We start from the raw sequence: 19,173 nt of genomic DNA, 5'->3' as shown, positions 1-19,173 counted from the left end.
AGATGTGTAAAGCCTGAAGTTGCATCTTTATGTTCATTTACTGAATAACTTGTATGTGTTTGCTCTCCCCTACTATTTCATCTTTGAATCTACGGTTTTTCTATTAAATAAACCTTTTGTTTATTTTTACCCAGGTCTCTTGTGCAAACTGTATGGAGTATTCAGAGTAGCAGCTGTATTAGTCTGTATCCACAAAAAGAAAAAGAGGACTTGTGGTACCTTAGAGACTAACAAATTTATTTGAGCATAAGCTTTCGTGAGCTACAGCTCACTTCATCAGATGCATTCCTGACTGGTTTCAGAGTAGCAGCTGTGTTAGTCTGTATTCGCAAAAAGAAAAGGAGGACTTGTGGCACCTCAGAGACTAACAAATTTATTTGAGCATAAGCTTTCGTGAGCTACAGTTCACTTCATCAAATGCATTCAGTGACTGCAGGAATCTTGATTCAGTGACTGAATGCATCCGATGAAGTGAGCTGTAGCTCACGAAAGCTTATACTCAAATAAATTTGTTAGTCTCTAAGGTGCCACAAGTCCTCCTTTTCTTTTTGTATGGAGTATTTGTCCAAAAGTAAGCTGGTGTCTTGGGGACTAGTGTCATGCCTGCAGGGGTGATGAACTAGAGGGAAAAAATCAGACTGTCTGGTGCTTAAGAACCTGTGAAGGATGGAATTGGAGAGACTCAAGACTGGAAGGACTGTTAGTGTCATCTTGCAAGGAGGAAGTAGGCTGGTTGGAGTCAGGGTGAGATCTTGTGCTTGTGGGCAGGCTGCTGGTGTCAGGGATCTGAGCCAAAGCAGCACAGCATTAAGGAACCCAAAAGTTACAGGGCAGGCAGTGACAGAACCCTTTCCTGGTCTTGTGTGATCCCCAAAACATCACACCTACATCTGCCAGGAAGCCATCAGGCTTTGGACACGGTGTCATTAACAAGGGGTAACCCTGTTGGCTCGACACCTTTCAGGAGTCAGCAATGACCTAGCAGGCTTCTTAAGCAGACATGTGGCAACAAACTACAAGTGATCACTGCAAAAGTCTATCACAAAGCCGATATTTCATCAGTGGGGGACCCACACAATAGACTTGTGTGTCACAGACAATAACACCAAATACTTGATCTTCTGCTCCAGAGGAGACTTGAACCTGGGATCACTACCAGATGCTTCTTGCCTTTGGTGGTCTCAAGTTCTCCTATATGCCTTTCCATTGATTTCCCTGATCCCCAGGATAATATCCAAGATCAGACAGGACAAGGCTATAGTGATCCTGAGAGCACCCTACAGGGCAAGACAGTTTTGGCTGTCATATCTATTGTAGATGTTCAGGCAGCCTCCCATACACCCTCCAAACTGTCTGGACATAAAATCTCAGCACCATGGTCACAGACTGCATCTGGACCCACAGTTGTTGCACTTGATGGCTTGCATTTTGGCTGGCTGAGCATGCCTGAAAGAGACTGCTCCCTGCAGATTCACTAAACTGTTTTACAATCCTTCCACTAGGAAGACCTACTCCTCAAAATGGAAAAGTTTCTCCTGATGGGAAACCTAACACCAATCTAGACCTAGTAGAGGCTTTGATACCAAAGATCCTTGACTACATACTACACCTGAAACATGCAAGGCTAGCATTTAGATCTCTCAAGGTCCATCTTGCAGCAATGTCAGCATGTCATGCTCCAGTACAGTCGTACTTTGCCTTCTCACATCTGATAGTATTAAAATTCCTCAAGGGCCTCTTTCATACTTACTCACAGATTAGAGATCTGACTCCAGATGGGAACTCACTGTCATCCTAAAATTCAGAGAGCCTCCTTTTGTGCAGCTGTCAGATTGTTCGGTACACCACCTTACCCTCAAGACAGTCGTTCTGGGTACCATTGCCTTGGCACAGAGAGTCAGCAAACTCTGACAGACACTGCTATTCAAAAGAATGCCACCTTGTGCACATGAGATGCATGCACATCTACAGTGGGATCCGCACTGACCACGACATCCCAAAAATCCAGTTACCATAGGGTGAGTAACTGTTCTTTTTCACTCAGTCCATATTAAGTCAAAACTTTCATTGACCTAAAGAGTTTTGCTTGAGGAAGAACTGTGGAAGGACTTCAGGTTTGCTCACAGTGCACAAGATACAGAAGACTTAGATATGTAAATTCAAGTATTTAAACATAAACCACCACCTTTTAAAAAAAGCAATAATGCTTTTCTAATGAAAGAGTACTACATTGTGGTCAGTTCTATAAACGGAGAGCTCAAGCTCAGAACAGATAATAATCCAGAACTCCTATGCCAGTACTGGGAAATCAAAGCAACTAAATAAATGAATTTAGTTGCTCCCTGAGTGGGGAGCACGAAGTCGGGCAGGGAGCAAGGAGGATTAAGATGGGCTGGAATTATTTAGCTGAGTGATTTGGAATCAATTACATAAATTCAGTTGCCCCTTTCAACCACATGCGGTCTCTTTTATCCCTATTTCAGTAATAGAGCTATGATATTGTACATGAACAGAGCTCACTCTTGTGGAGCTCTGTTGTATTTCCTAAATTAAATCTTTTCAGCAGCATTATGTAAAACTGTTTCGTTTGTTTTTACCAGGGATTCATATCTATAAATGAATGAGATCTGTGATTATTAGATTTTTCTGAATGTATTGTTTCTCAAATCTCTGATCCACCCCTTTGTTCTGTTTCTGTGATAAGGGTGCTGTTCCCTAGACAGTTCTTTTCATATTCTTAATTTAAAAGTTGTAGTGGTTTGTAGCCATATGGATTATGTTTCTGGCAGTCAAAATTATTTTTCAAGACTGTCCTTTAGCAAAGCAAGATAAGCAAGTACTTTGGAGCCATGTGGTGGCCTTAACAATTCACAGCCTGATTCCCTTGGTCTTGAATGGTTGACACTACTAGGACCCCTCCACCCCCAAGAACTTGTGCCTCAGTTTTCTACTCCACATTTCTGGTAGCTGGAGGGAAGGTGAAGACAACTTGCAATGTGACTTCTGTCACTAACTGCAATTTGGCCAAGTACATTGCACAATATGCATTTTCCTTTATGTGCTTGTCATTTTAACTGTCAATAAAAAAATAAAAGCAGCATGAACCAAAAAGGACAAAAGTCCTCTTTACATCTGGAGTAAATTCCATGTGGAGGGGGAAAGGGGTAAGAACAGGATGGGAAAATGTATATAATTTTGCCACATTTTTCCAGAAAATCGAAGAATTTCCCAATTTCTGTCCTGCTTTTGTTTGCCCTACATGGTGAAGCTAATTCACACATTGTGTGATCGATTTCCCATGCAGTTATGCTAGACACTTTTTGCTTTTAATTTATGTAGAGCTAGCAGAATCTGCAGAGAAATGTCAGAATCCACTAAGCTCTCAGTTAATTCACATTATAAAATATAAGGGATGGTCTCAAAGACTTGTAATGCCACAAGAGCCTTATATCTAAAATATAGTATTTATGCAATAACAGCCTTAGCAACGTAGAAGACCAAAGCTCTTGTCAGACTCAACAACTCCCACTCCTCAGCACGCAAAGAAGCTGGGAACCACAAAGATGTCTGCTGAGTCTCTAAAAACAAAATGTAGGCTGGATCAAACCACAGCACCTCTGCCTGGTGATTTATACAGCACTTTACAGCTACAGTTAAAGGGGACATATGCACATTCTCCAGGCTGGAATTAAGGTGCACATTATAATAATGGCCCTTGCTCACAGGGGGTGGACTGTGAAAATTAAAGCAAGTTTTGACACACAGGAGGCAACAGAAAATGAAGTCATTTCAGTGTTTATCTATGGGTTTCTTTTGCATTGGTAGCTCAAATTTTAGGGCCAGTACCTGGAGGGGAAGAGAGAGAGAGAATGTATGTGTGTGTTTGTACACCAACTTCTTTAAACCATCTTGGATCATTGGGTACAGTGTCTGGAACATTTCAGGTGGTTTTTTTTTGTTGATTTACAATATTATTTGCTTTATAATTATAGAAAGGTCTAAGCAGCAACATTTCAATCTGAATTTCTCCAATGTTCAAGGATATTCAGATCTGGGTATTATGATTCTGTCCCTCCCCTCTTTATAATGAAGTCAGCTTACATCTAAGTAAGATATAAAAACGAAGAGGTTGCTGTTTTTTCTGCTACTTTTTCTTTATCATTTGGTTTTTGTGTCAAGGTGGTGATGTAGCATTAATGCCAACTAGTAAGAGGAAAGGAAAATAGTGAAAAAAGGAAAAATACTAAAGATGAAGGGGAAGAAAAATTCTAGTTTTGCAAGACTTGGCAATATGGCAGAAAATTCTTGCTTGTACAAGTTTCAGAGTAGGAGCTGTGTTAGTCTGTATTCGCAAAAAGAAAAGGAGTACGAGTGGCACCTTAGAGACTAACCAATTTATTTGAGCTTAAGCTTTCTTGAGAGCTGTAGCTCACAAAAGCTTATGCTCAAATAAATTGGTTAGTCTCTAAGGTGCCACTAGTACTCCTTTTCTTTTTGCTTGTACAAAGACTTTTATCCATGGATATGTGGACTGTGCTCTGATTTCAGAATTAGTGTATAACATTGCCTAACAAACATTAGGAATCCATATTCTGAAATGAAGTTTGTCTTGTGGTTAGTACAAGAAACTAGGAGTCACAAGCAATGAGTTGTATTCCGAGCTCTGTTACCTTCTTTGTATGACTGTTGATGAAGTTACTCAGCCTCTCGGTGCCTCAATTTCCCTTTCATTAAAAGGGAATTAAACTTAATCTGTGTTGCCTGTGCAACCTTATCTACCCTTTTGTGAGTCCAACCTATGCACCTAATGAGGCAAGGATCTTGTGAGAAATCTAGTATGTGATCATGTCATTAAAGGTTGTATCATAATGCATATGCACAAGGGAGCAAAATTAAGGTTGCATAGGCAACCATAAATCTGGTGTTTTCTACCTTTTGAGTCTGACTTTGTAAACTAAATTTTTCTTTAACATAGTTTTTTTCTTAATTCCCTAAGATTCCCCACTCCCCACCGTGGTAAAAACAACTTCTATGGTAGGTACATCTCCCCCCCACTCCCCTTATATATCACTACCGGGCTTAAATCCAGAACTTTCAGCATTGTGGTTGCCTTCTTCCACTTGAGCTACAGGTCTATGTTAGCTGGGAGCAGAAGGCTGTTATGCCACTGAGGATGTGGGCCACTGGCACCATGTACTGGTCTAGAAGGATGGGTGGCAGGCATTTGGACTGCTGTCTGTCTTTCTCTCCCCTCATCCATGCCCAGAAATGGAGAGCTCCTTCCCTAGGTGTTCCCCCAGGGTTGAGGGGAATGGAACACTAGGTCTCTGCATTGGAGTTTAGTTAGGGGAAAGGAGGAGTAACTATTGCTGTTTTGTTGGTCTTCAGGTGTTCCCGGTACACTACTTAGTACTGCTTTGCAATATGCCTGACTCATTAGCATATTTGGGAGCTGCAGGTGGGGGTGTTATTTTGGTAGGCTGCCAGAATTTTACCACAGAACACAACAGGAAAAGGAAAATAGAGATTTTGAACAGCTTTTTAGTCAACTCAACCTGAATGATGTTTTGTGAGACAAATGAATGGCACTCCTCTGTGCCAAGGACTTTCTTCCCTGCCACATTTCAAATGCCTACTGTGTTAGATTTTTTCTCAAAAAAACAAACAAAAAAAAAACCCAGACCAAAACAAACCACCACCAACCAAAAAGCTACACTAATATTTTATAAGGGAAAATTTTATTCAACCTAAATACATGAGGTTCTTGAAGCAGGAATGGCCCCAAATAGTTTTTGGCCTCCTGTGGAGAAGCCAAGCCAACCAAAAAAAAAACAAACCCTGAGCAGAATAGCAGTATGGCACCCCCTAGAGATAACACCCAGGGCAACCACCCTGCTCAACTGCCCCTAGAATTGGTCCTGTCTAAAAGCTCTCATGTTATACTAAGGGAGTGTCTACACATAGACAGGTTTCAGAGTAGCAGCCATGTTAGTCTGTATCCGCAAAAAGAAAAGGAGTACTTGTGGCACCTTAGAGACTAACCAATTTATTTGAGCATAAGCTTTCGTGAGCTACAGCTCACTTCATCGGATGCATTCAGTGGAGAAAATGGGACAGCCCCAGCCATTCTCCCAAAGCCCCCACACCACAAGGCGGTAGCCCTTTGCTGGAACCTTACCAGGCCCCCTCAGGAGCCTATCACCCTTTGATGGAATTCTGCCATGCCCCCCCAAATGCTGCAATGCTGCCTCCCTGCTTGCCTCCCCCCTGCAGGGGGGCTGGCATCTGTGCTCACTTTTCCCTCCACATGTTCCTCTGCACCCCACCTTTTTGACAAAAGTGGGCATTTGTCCTGCTTGCTCTTGCCAGCTGATCAAGTCAGCAAGAGAAAACGGGACAAATGCCTCCTTTTGAAAAAGAAGTAGCAACAGCTGGGACAGGACTTAAAAAAGAGACTATCCCGACTCCCAGCCAAAACGGAACATGTGGTCACCCTGGCTAGTTCTGCTGCCCCAGCCCAACCTCTGCAGCTGTGGTGGAAGTCTGTTCTTCCCCTCGCGGGCTGCAGGGAAGTCACCGCTCAACAGCTTCTCGCAGGGCATCTCTGCGCAGCTCCCGGCTGGACCAGCCTAGGCGTGAACTCGGCGCGCTCCACACCCCCTGCGCTACCTCGCTCAGCTTCGCTGCCGCTACCCCACCCCCTGCGAGCCGCTGGTCTGGACTCTGCTCTCTTTAACCAATCACAACAGCCTGTGGGCGTGGTCCATAGCCTCCAAGACCAATCAGATTCACGGGAGAAACAAAGTAGTGTTCTTTGCACGCGCTTTCCGAGCCAGAAATAATTGACGTAGGCAAAGGCCAATCAGTATGGCGGGGAGGCGGTACTCGTTGAGAACTATAACCAATAGGAGTGTGGAAGTAGGCGTAACGGGTAGTGTGAGCCAGGCAGAGGGGGAATGACAGGTGTGTGGCCTAATTGCGCAGTGAGGCAGGCGTTTGCGCACGCCAGCCCGAGCCAATGGCGTGCGTGTATGGGCGGGGCAGGAGGCCCAGTGCCTGGGCTCTGTGATTGGGAGAGAGAGACAGAGAGAGCCCGGTCGGGCAGTGTGTGCGCTGCACGAAAATGCACTCGGATGCCGCCGCTGTCAGTGAGTAGCGGCCGGGCCGGGCATCCTACTGCGGGGCGCAGGCTGAGGGAGTCTCTGCCCGAGGGTCGCGCGGCTCGGGGGGGGGCGGCCTCTCGCAGCCCGTCCTGGGGGCGCTGTGCAGGGCCCGAGGGGGGAAGCCCGCGGGACGGGGGCAGCGTGGGGCCTGCTGGGGGCATTTGCGGGGCATCTGACGACGGGAGCCCCGTGAGGGCGCCCCCCACCTGAGAGCTGCGGCGGGGCCGGCTGGGCCGATGGGGAGGTGAGTGGGGTTCCCGCAAATGCCGGGGGCGGCAGGTAGCCCGGTGCCGGCTCTGCGGCATCAGAAATTCTGCCAGGGAGCAGTTTGTGCCACTACACCGGGCGCTGGCAGAGACTGTGACGCAGTTTCTCCAGCCTCGCCCCGGGGCCCCGTGTCCGGGCCCGGCCCCGCAGGGTCCCTCCCTGGGCCGGGCGTGCTGAGGGGCGGGTGTTCCGCTGAGGCGCCGCCTTGCGGCTTGTTCCACCGGGGGTAATTTAACGGGTTCAGTGTCAGTCCGGTGCGGGAGAAACGGGCTGTGAAGGGGAACGAGCCCGGTGCATTGTGGGAGCGGGAGTCTATCCTGCTGCAAAGCGCGGTTGGGGTCAGCGCCGAGGAGGACTACAACTCCCAGCGTGCACCGCGCCCCAAGTCTCCCCTGCTTGGGTAACTGCAAGTTACAGCCTGATGCTCTGTGGCCAGCCCGGGTGCCCCGCAGTGGGGGTCGGCTTAGGCACCTTGCGGGGGCAGCGCAGGCAGGGACATGCTCCCCACACCGGCGTGGGAGTCTGGGAGACGAGGCTAGAGCTGTCCCAGGAATAGCTCTCTTGAGGTGGGGAGCAGGAGGGAAGGCTGGGCAGCGTGCTGCCCTTAGCGGGGTGGGGGTGGGAGCACCGATTGGGCTTTGTCTCTGGGGTACGATGCCCTCCGGGGTAGGGTGCAGGGGTCCTGAGCACGGGCAAGGCTTTGTTTTAGGAACAGGTTGCCTGCTGAGGTGGGGGGAGGCAGGGATGCTGAGCACAGATAAGAACGTGCTTCAGGAACTTGTTCCACCCCTAAAGGGTGGGAAGGAGGCTACAGTCCCAAGCACAAGACTCAGTAACGTGAATTTGTTGCCTGACTCTGATGCGTGAAGAGGCAGAGCACTGAATAAGCACTTATTTATCTCATGGCAAAGGCTGATCTCGAACATTGCTATTTCTTCATATGTTCTTTCTTATTTTCGGTCATCTCCAAAAGTCTGAAAATAGCTTTTAGAAGAGAAATAGTGTACATCTTGGGTTTTCTTGAACCCATCTTCTACCTTTGAGAATTAGAGGTTGGAGAAAAAGAGCCAGGCATAGGAACATAGTGTATATTTAAACATATAGGGTTGGGTCATTGCTCCAGCAAGCCTGATTATTATTAATTTGTATTGCCATAGCTACTGGGAGCTGGTAACTAGCACTTGTTGCTTCAAAGGAATGTAGAAATGTATCATCCCAAAATTTACATAGCTAATGGCATAGTGAAATGTACATTGGTAAATAAAATTCTCTTGAGCCCTGCGGTGCAGAGTTTATACCTTGGAGTTTGAGGTTACACTAACCCTGTTTTAACATAAATAATGCCATATATTTAACATAATGTAAACAAATGGGATAATTATCCTGCAAACACGTTCTCTACAATACAGTTATGGGCACATCAGCATATGTTTTATGTTCAATTCAGTCTTTTCAGAAGTTATTACTAAGAAAAAAATAAAGGTTCACACCCTTATTCTGAAGATGTGTTAGCTGGAGTTGATGGACACTTCCCTCTGCTCCCTCATTTGGGATGTTTTAGGTTATCTAATGCCCACTTAATGTCTTTTTTTAATTTCTCAGTAGGAAACTGAGAGTACTGTTTATGGTTTTCCAGCTGTCACTGTCTTCTTTTTTTAACCCACTTTCATAAAATCTTTTGGGTATAAGATATTTCTATGCCAACTAATCAAGCTTTGCAAAACTTTGCTCCTCAAGTTTGAGTAAGTCATTTTCAGTATAGATTAAAAAAAATTTTTTTTTTATCATTAGTATTATGGTTTGAGTAAGTAGATGTCCTCGGCTGGTAAGCTTTTTTGGTAATTTTGCAAGACCTACTTAATCCTTTTATTTTTCTTCCCTCTTCCACCTAATCAGGAAGGACTTAATTATTTCTTAAGCATCTCTGATAGTTTAATATCTTCTGCAGTCTTGAAAATCTGTAGTGATGGCCATTGTTTAATTCCTTGGCAATTTATAACATTGTATGTCTACTTACATATAAATATTTTCCTAAATTAACACTTTTTTTGTCTCTAGTTTATTCTTCTGTTCTCGTTGATTAATGTGGATGATTGAGATAAGAATTAACTGTTCTCTTAATAGCATAGCTGTCCATATATTGAGTCTAGAACAAGACTAAGATGAGACAGGAACAATCCTCATTCATTTAATCTTTCCTCAGAGATTTGATCTTGCTAAACCTCCGTTGTTGCTCTCCTATGATATGAACTCTGTCAATCCAATTTCTAACTCTTCTCAATTTTTTTTCAATCCTTCTTTGAGGATGACTACTTGCTTTGAAACATTCCCTAAAAGATGTGAGGTATGCTTGCCCATCTCATCCCCAAAACAAACATGTCATCTCAAGATTTCTTGCCAGTTCAGTGAGTATAATTGGAAATCACTTCTGTCTTCTGTATTATAAGGCCACATAATGAGTTTCATTAATGGTAAGTGGAGTGGCTTTTTCTCCTCATGATCTGTCTCCATTCTTTCAAACTGTGGAGTGTTGGATGTATGTGATTCTAACACTTTAGTGTGGTTTTGTTCTTGTGTGTGATCTACTCTGACGTTTTCATCTAGAGGTACCAATTCTCTATTTCCCTCCCTTTTTTGTCCCTCTGTGGCTTTGGGACACTGAAAGAAATTTTTTTTTCTTGTTCTTCCTCTTTGATCCTGTTTGAATTCTTATTTCGCTGTCTTAGGGGAAAACTCCCTTAGATACTATGTCTCCTATGGTTTTCTAAAAGCACTGGGCTACTGTTGGCTATAAGGCTGGTGATTTTGCGTGAGTTTTGTGCTTGAGAAAGAAAGAAAGAAATACTGGAGGACCCATGACAATATGCAACTCCTATACCCATTGTAAATACTTGAGCACTCAACACTACCACTGGTTCAGTCGGCCTATACAGTGATAACTAAAACTAACAAAAACTGCAAACAAAATGCATCTTGTGGGGTGAAAAATCTTTTTTTGTGCTTATACATTTTTTTGAGGGGCGGAGGCTTATGTATTTTACTCTTCTGTTTACATTTCTATATCATTCTTTATAATTTGAACCTGAAATTATATCTTAAATGCTAAATAAAGAAAGGGAATTTTGTGACATAGTAAGATCGGAAGATAATTTTCAAATTATGCACTCTTGTTTAAGACCAGTTTTCCAGTGGAGATGGTATCTGCCACTTGCATTCTATATTGCTTTATCATTAATGAGTCAAAACTGCTAATCCTTCTTCAGTCTAGGAAGGAGTCTCTGAATATTCAGCTAAATAACATGTCACACACAACCAACTGGAACATTGTTTGAGCCAAATTAGGTGGTAGAAATAGACCTTATTTTTTTCCCCAGGTGCCCATTGTTGGCACTGATTTTTACTGAACCATGGCCCATCACATCACTACTCTTTACATTTTGTTAAGATTCTCTCAGTTAGGAATGTATACAACCATTTTCATATTTAATGGGTGTGCAAGTCATGGCATCTTGCAGAGACAAAAACTCATGCAGTATTAGGCCCTGCCTACACATACATTTGCACTGGTTTAGTTAATCTATTTTAATTAAACCAGTGAACCCCTGTGGGGACCCTCTTATTTTGATTTAAGAGTGAATTATTTTGGGTTAGCTCAAACATGTTCTTAATTAATTTAAGGTAAACTGAAAAGTTTGGTTTAAACTAAATAACTGTCCATACAGCCTTTTGTATTGGTTTAATTAAGGTGTGATGTCAACATTAATTTTATGTTTAAAGCAGTGCAATGCTGTAGGTAGGCCAGCTGTTACTGTTAACATTTGTCAGATACCTAGTGGAATAAGGATTTTCTCCATAGAAAAAAGTGACTTTTTTTTTTAACCTTGCCCTTACATGCAACATGCAGATTGAAATAAGTAATCTTGGAATCCTGAGTTGCAGGTGACCTATGAAACTGATTAGCAACACTTCACACTATAGCTGAGTTTAAAAATAAGATATTATGCTTTGAGTCAGATGTAAATTAGTGCATCAAATGACTCGCCTCCCTGAATCAAATTTTGTTTCTTTTCTCTGTTTTTTAATGTTAAAATTTATGGCTATATCTTTAAAATGTACCAGAACAAAGTTCAGTAGGAATCTTCATAAAAAAGAAACCCGAATCTTCAGCTTTTTGTTTTCTGCCTTTAGTTATGAATATAGGGGTTTCAAAGCTATGCATTTTGGAAATTGTGGGGTTTAGGTCTTGATTGAAAATCTTGGTGCATTTCAGATCTGGGTTTTCATTTTAAAGTTTCTTTACAAGGTAAACTGAGACACTGCTATGAATCTCTCTGGTCACTCAATTACAGACCTAAAAGTTGCAATTCTTCAACAAAAAAACTTCAAAAACAGACTCCAATGAGAGACTGCTGAATTGGAATTAATTTGTGAACTGGATACAATTAATTTAGGCTTGAATAGAGACTGGGAGTGGATGGGTCATTACACAAAGTAAAACTATTTCCCCATGTTTATTCCCTCCCTCCACCCCCCACTGTTCCTCAAACGTTCTTGTCAACTGCTGAAAATGGCCCACCTTGATTATCACTACAAAAGGTGTGTCCCTCCCTCCCCCCTGCTCTCCTGCTAGTAATAGGTCACCTTAAGTGATCACTCTCTTTACAGTGTGTATGGTAACACCCATTGTTTCATGTTCTCTATGTATATAAATCTCCCCACTGTATTTTCCACTGAATGCATCCGATGAAGTGAGCTGTAGCTCACGAAAGCTTATGCTCAAATAAATTTGTTAGACTCTAAGGTGCCACAAGTACTCCTTTTCTTGTTATAAATCTGTAAGCAGACCTAGGTCTTGTCAATTCTGAAACTTAACTGTTTTAAAAACTGATTCCAGTTAATGTGGTTTGCCTGAGTGAGGAGAGGTAATATTTTTCAAGTGACTTTGTAGCTAGGCTGGCATGAAATGTTGTTTGGAATTTTTGTAAATAATTCTGTTTCTCCATTGTGTAGTCATACCCTTTTTAAACTAGGTTCAGGGAATACAATTTTGAGCATATTTCCTCTCTTCCCTACTTCCTCTTTTTCTCTTTCCCAGGAGATGTTGGCTTCAAAGTCAAATTATTATAATCTAACTGCTGAACAATGGACTGGGTACATCCAGCAATTGGATTTTCTTGCTGTGTCCCAGTGTTTCATAGTACACTGTGGCCAATACATCTGTGTTTTAGGTCTGGTCTACACTACAGAGTTAGGTCGATGCAAGGCAGCTTACATCAACCTAACTGTAAGCATCTACACTAAAATGTTGCTCCTGCCGATGTAACTATGCTGTGCTATGCTGACTGAATAGCGCTTAGGACGATGCAGTGTCAGTATAGGCACTGCATTACGTACGTTGACTTTAGTAGCCTTTAGGAGGTGTCCCAGAATGCCTGACTATGACCACTCTGGTCACCATTTTGAACTCCGCTGGCTGGCTGCTAGGTACACAGGTACATGCTCGTCTCCTTTTAAAGCCCCTCAGTTTTTTGAAATTCTGTTTCCTGGGTGTGGAGTGCTCACCTAACAACTACCTAGCTGACCATGCTGGCTCCATGCTGCTGATGCACTGCTGCCTGGTGTACACAGGAAATAATGGATCTCTTGGGTCTGTAGGGCTAAGAGGCAGTGCAGGCACAGCTCTGCTCCAACCATAGAAACGTCAGTATCTATGAGCAGATTGCTTGAGGTATGAGGGAGAAGGGCTACAAAAGGGACCTGCATCACCTGCAGCAATGCTGTGTGAAATCTAAGGAGCTGCGGCAGGCGTTACAGAAGGCAAGAGAGGCTAACCGTCGCTTTGGTGCGGAGCCGCAGACATGCCATTTTTACAAAGAGCTGCATGCCATCCTCGGTGGAGACCCCATTACGACCCCCAAGAGCCCTGTGGATACTTCGGGGGAGATGGAATCACAGCCCTTGGAGTGAACAGCAAGGAGGAAGTGTTGGGTGAGAAGGGGTAGGATTATGGGGGACAGGTGTCAGGGGGATCCAGTGGTGCAGCGAGCCCGGCCTTTTTTTTTTTGACTCCAGAGCAGTCGAGCCAGTCCCTACAGTCCAATATGGTGAACTTGATGCAGGGGAAGGAACCTCTGGTAAGTATGCAGTTTGCTTTGATATTACAGAGACACATCTGTTCATTTACTCTTTTTTTTTTAATCATGTTAGAAGAGGTAGTAAAATAACCCATAGAGACAGAGTCACTATTTGCTTCACATTTTCATGTAGAATAAGGCAGAAGGGGCCCTGCAGAACAGTTTGTTTTTGTGTACCAGGATGTCCCGTGAATCCTCCAAAGAGATCTTGAGGAAACTTTCCTGAAGGTAGTCCTCAATCCTCTAGGGATGGCTGCCTTATTTCTTCGGCAGCTGTAAGACACTTTCCCACACCACTTTGCAATTACTTCAGCAGGCACCATTGCAGCACACAGGGCTAGCAGCATACAGACCCAGTCTGCAGCCGGACACATGCAGGAGCTGTTCCTTTTCACCCTCCGTTACCCTCAGGAGTGAGATATCCGCTAAAATCACTACTGCCTGTGGAAAATGGTGTCAGTATTCAGTTCATTTTCCCTGTCCACATATACTGATTCCTGTATATTTCCTTCCCCCATCTCCCCACCCTGTATTGTCCCAAATTGCTCCCTCCCCTCTGGGCTGTACTCAATATGGCTGGGACTGCCGCCGTGCTCTGTGAATCCCAAAGAGAAGTGAGAATGTAGTGTTTGTAACTTGTGTGGATCAAGGGGAGTGAGTTCAGTATACCAAGTTTGCATTTATCTTGTGAATACACTCACAGGAGTACCTCTGTGCATTGTATCTTTTGCAGCTGGAAATGTGGCCTTGCAGTCTTTCCATCCACAGTAGTGGAGTGGCTCAGCCAGATGAGGAGGAGAAAGAAGAGGACGCAGGATGTCACGTTCCAAGAGATCTTGCAAGCCTCTGGTGCTTCAGATATCGAGCACAAGGCTTGTAAAATCCCCTAGCAGAATGAATGGACAGGGATAGTACGAAGAAGAGAAAAGCACAGGAAAGGGAGAGAGATATCCAGCAGGAGATGCTAGCACTTCTCAAGTAGCAAACAAACATGCTGGAGGCTCTTGTTGACCTTCAGGTTCAACAGACCCATGCTCTCCTCCCTCTGCAGCCCATAGAGAACTGCATTCTGGGACATCCCTGTGCACCCCCACATTCCACATGGTGTCTTGGGCTGCTTCAGCTACCCTTACCGCTCCACCCTGCAGGAGAGTACAGGCAATCACAGCCACCCATACACTGACCTGTGAGAGAGATGGTTGATGTATGTGTTGTGAAATGGAAATGACTGTTCTTTCCCCTTCAAAGGTTCTTTTCCCTGTATTTATAAAGTTTTGTTCAGTTATAAATGTCTGTTTGCGTGAGTTTGGAATAAAAGTCCATTTATGGAAACTTAATTCATCTTTATTAGTTCACAACATATGCTGGCTGGAGCTGATATCGTTCACAGATAATAGCAATAGGTGCATTTGCAATGTTATAGTCCTACACACGCAACACTCCTTACAAGGTTCATACCGAGGTGCGCAAAAAAAAAAAAAAAAAAAAAGCCAGGCAGGGCACACTACAACAACACACGTTACTGTGGCTCACTATGACAAAGGTCTTTCAAAGCCTCCCTGAGCCGCATAGCTCCCTATTGAGTTCTTCTTATAGCCCTGGAGAAAGGGATAGGCAGAGTCTCCTAAGATCACTATTGGCATTTCAACATCCCTAATGGTAATTCTCTGGTCTGTAAAGAAAGTTCCTGCTTGCAGCTTTCTGAACAGGCCTGTGTTCTTAAACATGCGTGTGTCATGCACCTTCTCTGACTAGACCATGTTGATGTCAGTAGAACGTGCCCAGTGATCCTCCTATGCTTGCAGTACCACAGAAAAGTAGCCCCTTCTATTTATGTACTCTGTGGAAAGGTGGTCTGGTGCCAAAATAAGGATATGTGTGACATCTATTGCCTCACTGCAGTTGGGGAATTTCATTGCTGCAGAAGCATTCACTATGTCCAGCACATTGCTCAGAGTCACAGTCCTTCATAGTAGGATGAAATTAATAGCCCTGCACACTTGCATGATAGCAACTCCCATGGTGGATTTCCCAACTCCAAATTGATCCCTGACTGATTAGTAACAAACTGGTGTGGCAAGTCTTCGAGACACTGATCACCACTTGCTTTTGCATTGTCAGTGCAGATCTCATTTTGGTGTCACTGCTCCAGAGGACTGGGGCAAACTCCACACACACTTCCAGGAATGTGGCCTTGCACATCCGAAATTTCTGCAGCTACTGCTCATCATCCCATACCCGCATAATGATGCGATTCCCACCAGTCAGTGCTTGTTTCTCGGGCTCAGAACTGGCACTTCACCATCTGCAGCTGCTCCATGAATGCCAACAACAACCGTGAATTGTTTCTTTCTATATCCCACAGCAAGCTAGCCACGAAGGAATTTGTCATGTTTCCCACAGCTCCTCTGGTGGCTCTGCAGATACTGCAGGATAAGGCGCATTGTGCTGGCAGTGCTCATCACAGTAGAGCAGAGCTGTGCAGGATCCATGTTTCTCACAGAGATGGTGGATGTGTGGGTCTGCTGGGCTTTTGAAAAAAGATGCGACACATTATGGGATGCAGATAAAATTATGGGATGGAGAAAACTGAATCATGGCACGTTGAAATCATGTTCCCAGTAACCCCTTTGCAACTTGTTTGCTCCATGAAGCACTGCAAACCGTTCCCCAAACACCCAGCACTGGATGGTGGCAAGTTGCACAGTGGGATAGATACCCACGGTGCACTGTTCTCTGCATTGATGCAAATGCTAGTAGTGAGGACATGCACCACTGACAAGAGCATAGTATGGATGTGCAAAAGCGATTTAATTACTGTGGTGGCTGTATGTCGACTTAACTTAGGTCGACTTAATTTTGTAGAGTAGACTTGCCCTCAGTAATAGAAAACAATGAGAGCTGGCTCTGATCTAGATTTTAAATAAGAGTACACATGGAGGGGAAAATAAAGAACAAAACAACCACATAAGGGGATATTTGCTGGATACTTAATTTTTCAATATAAACAGTAGATATGGCAGTTAATCTGCATATCCGTTTTATGAAATACTTTAGAATCAATGGGTATGAATAAAAGAGAGAGAGTTCATGTAGATTCTTCCACACACTCAGCAAAGCATTCCAAAATTTTAAGGGAGGTCCTTTTTTGTTTTTCAGTTACTAATCTCTTTAAATAGCAGTGTTAATTGATAGTGAATCAACACTGTGCAATAGTTATGGTTCTATTTTAGCTTCAATTAGAGATTTCTTAGTTAGTCAATTTTGCAAACTGATTAGTTTAGCCTTCAATTTTCTACTGTGTTCAAACTTGGAGGTGACCTTTTTTTGAAAACCCAGGCGAAATAAATCAGTTTGTAGTTCATGCAAGTACATATGGGTAATACTCTTGGCTGTATGTTCTGATCAAGTTTGAACTCAGGTAGCTCGACAACAACCAAAGGTAGATTAGATTTCCAACGAGAACACAAACCAGGTTTGAAGAAAATTGGTTCAGTTTTAAACTTGAACACTTAAAGTTCAAAATTTCACAAATGCACAGTAGAATTTTAGTATGTTTTTAAATCCATTCAGCGTTTTGGGTTGGTTTTTACGCAATGAGTTGCTGCTTATGCAGATCTTCCTGTGGGATCTGTAGTCTTAAACTGACTCTCACCTTGACTGTAATCTGTTTCTTCTTGAAACATGCCAAATATATTGCAGGTTCTTTTGCTTTGGCCGTGATTTTCAGATAGTTGATGAAGGGCATTTTGCAAACACTATGTAGTTTCTTTTCTATCTTTGTTCTGTAGTTTTTTTTGGTTTTGGTCACATCATGATTGATCATGACAACTTGACCTGGCTAAGCCAACTTCGTCAATACTTATTCTTAATTCAGGCAGCATTTTCTACTGAACTTCATACCAAAAAGGTTTGAAACTCGTAGGCTTGGAACGCTACTCAACTCTTTTTCTCTTCTTACAGTGTTGGGATTGGAAAATGTTAACAGTATTTCCCTCTTCATCTGTATTACATAGTTCATTTTGAAGCATCACAAAGTATTTTAGGAAATCTGGAGTTAGCAATTGCTTTACTCAGCAGTGCAACACAGTTAGCATTAGGGTGGAAACCAGTGGACAGATATACACAATACATCAGTTTTGGCAAAAGACACTGAAGCAAGCCTCATATCTTATTGAAAGTGCCATAAACTAGTCTTTTTAGTGGCCACAGAGCAAGCAGACTCTCTGGTCTGCTACTTGCATTTAGGTCTCATGCATTTGACCCCAACACAATAAATTGCATGGAATTCAGCTGCCATAGACTACCTTGTTTTCCTGCAGGAAAAAACTGAGTAGTGTCTGACAAATCGGTGTTCTCTCTATCCTTCCCTCAGTAATTTTGGCTGCAAGATATTGGTCTTGAGAAGGGGGAGGTGATAATAGTTGTGAAAATGTTTCCATCTCTGTTCATGTAGAGCTGTAGTGTGAAATAAAATCATTCTATATCTTGTCTTGCTTTCACTTCTCCAAGATGTGGGATCAGTTTGAAAAGTGGTGTATAAAATCAATCAGTATTGATAAAACCAGGCCCCATCCTAAAACTACAACACTGCTTTTGTGACTGGTTAGAGGCATGTTCATCTTAACAGGTTACATGATTCAGAGTGTTGATACAGCAAGTCTTCTGCCATCACAGTCAGAGTTGCACATCCACACACAACCTTTTACATTTTTGTATGTTTCAGTCTGAGAAAATCTGGGCAGCTATCCCTAAATGCCTCTTCAAGAAATGAAGTACCCAGAGTTCGTTGTCACAAAGTAGAACCATTTATCTTATGGGATAATGCACTTTGGGATGTCCCTCCCTATGTAGCTAGGAAAGAGGAAGATTGGCTAACTTGGTAACACAGGCATGCTTAGGGTATCCTGTTAACACTCCGAAGAAAGTTTACTGAGCTAGCTAGGCTAACTTATAGCTAGCAAAACATGAGTTGCCATGATTATTATTAACAGTGTTTAAGTCAAAGGGTGTGCGGGGCCCATGTATAAAGCCAGCAGTATTATTAATTGAAAAACTCAGTTAAATTTGTAGTATGGACAGGACCTTAGTCTTTCAAGACCTACTTCATTTCCAGGTTTGGAAAATTAGTCAATGTTGACTTAATTCCTTTTCTTAAGATGTTTTCAAATGCTTTTAGATCCCTAACTCTACTCTTGCCACCAGTTTCAAAGATACCAACTTATGGCAAACTGGGAAAATGGTATATAGGAGAACTTGAAACCACCAAAGGAGAGAAGCATCTGATTGTGATCCCAGGCTCAAGTTTCTTCTGGAGCAGAAGTGCAGGCATTTGGTATTATTTTCCATGACAAGTCTATGGCTTGAGTCCCGCACTGATGAAATATTGGCTCTGTGATGGACTTCTGCAGTGATCACTTATAGTTGGTTACTGCATGTTGTTAACACGATGGCTTCCTGGCAGATGTAGGTATGATATTTTGAGGATCACCCAGACCGGGGTTCTGTCACTGCCTGCCCTGTAAGCTTGGGGTTCCTTAATGCTCTGCTGCAAGCTCAGAAGGAGCTTTGAGCGCCTTAACTTGGTTCCGTATCCTGCTGCTAGCCTT

The 19,173-nt window shown here is 43.2% G+C and overlaps 1 protein-coding gene across 7 annotated transcripts in view; it reads left to right on the top strand.

Moving 5' to 3' along the window:
- Positions 1–7,021: 7,021 nt before the first annotated feature.
- Positions 7,022–19,173, top strand: part of DCUN1D4 (defective in cullin neddylation 1 domain containing 4) — a 73,487-nt gene continuing 61,335 nt past the window's right edge. Inside the window, exons 1-2 of one of the 7 annotated variants that reach the window (XM_073342082.1) lie at positions 7,036–7,148; positions 9,768–9,835. Coding sequence is in view for 5 of the 7 variants with exons in the window: in XM_073342074.1 (XP_073198175.1) it covers positions 7,400–7,407; positions 9,735–9,835 (109 nt within the window). In the remaining 2 variants the exon portion in view is untranslated. Of the gene's footprint in view, positions 7,149–7,330; positions 7,408–9,734; positions 9,836–19,173 lie in introns of those variants that run through there. The other 6 variants (XM_073342081.1, XM_073342074.1, XM_073342075.1 and 3 more) reach the window with 6 other exon arrangements.

Source organism: Lepidochelys kempii, chromosome 4 (assembly GCF_965140265.1).
Source record: "Lepidochelys kempii isolate rLepKem1 chromosome 4, rLepKem1.hap2, whole genome shotgun sequence".
In the NCBI taxonomy this organism is placed as follows: Eukaryota; Metazoa; Chordata; order Testudines; family Cheloniidae; genus Lepidochelys; species Lepidochelys kempii.
This window is presented reverse-complemented; position numbering and strand designations above follow the sequence as displayed.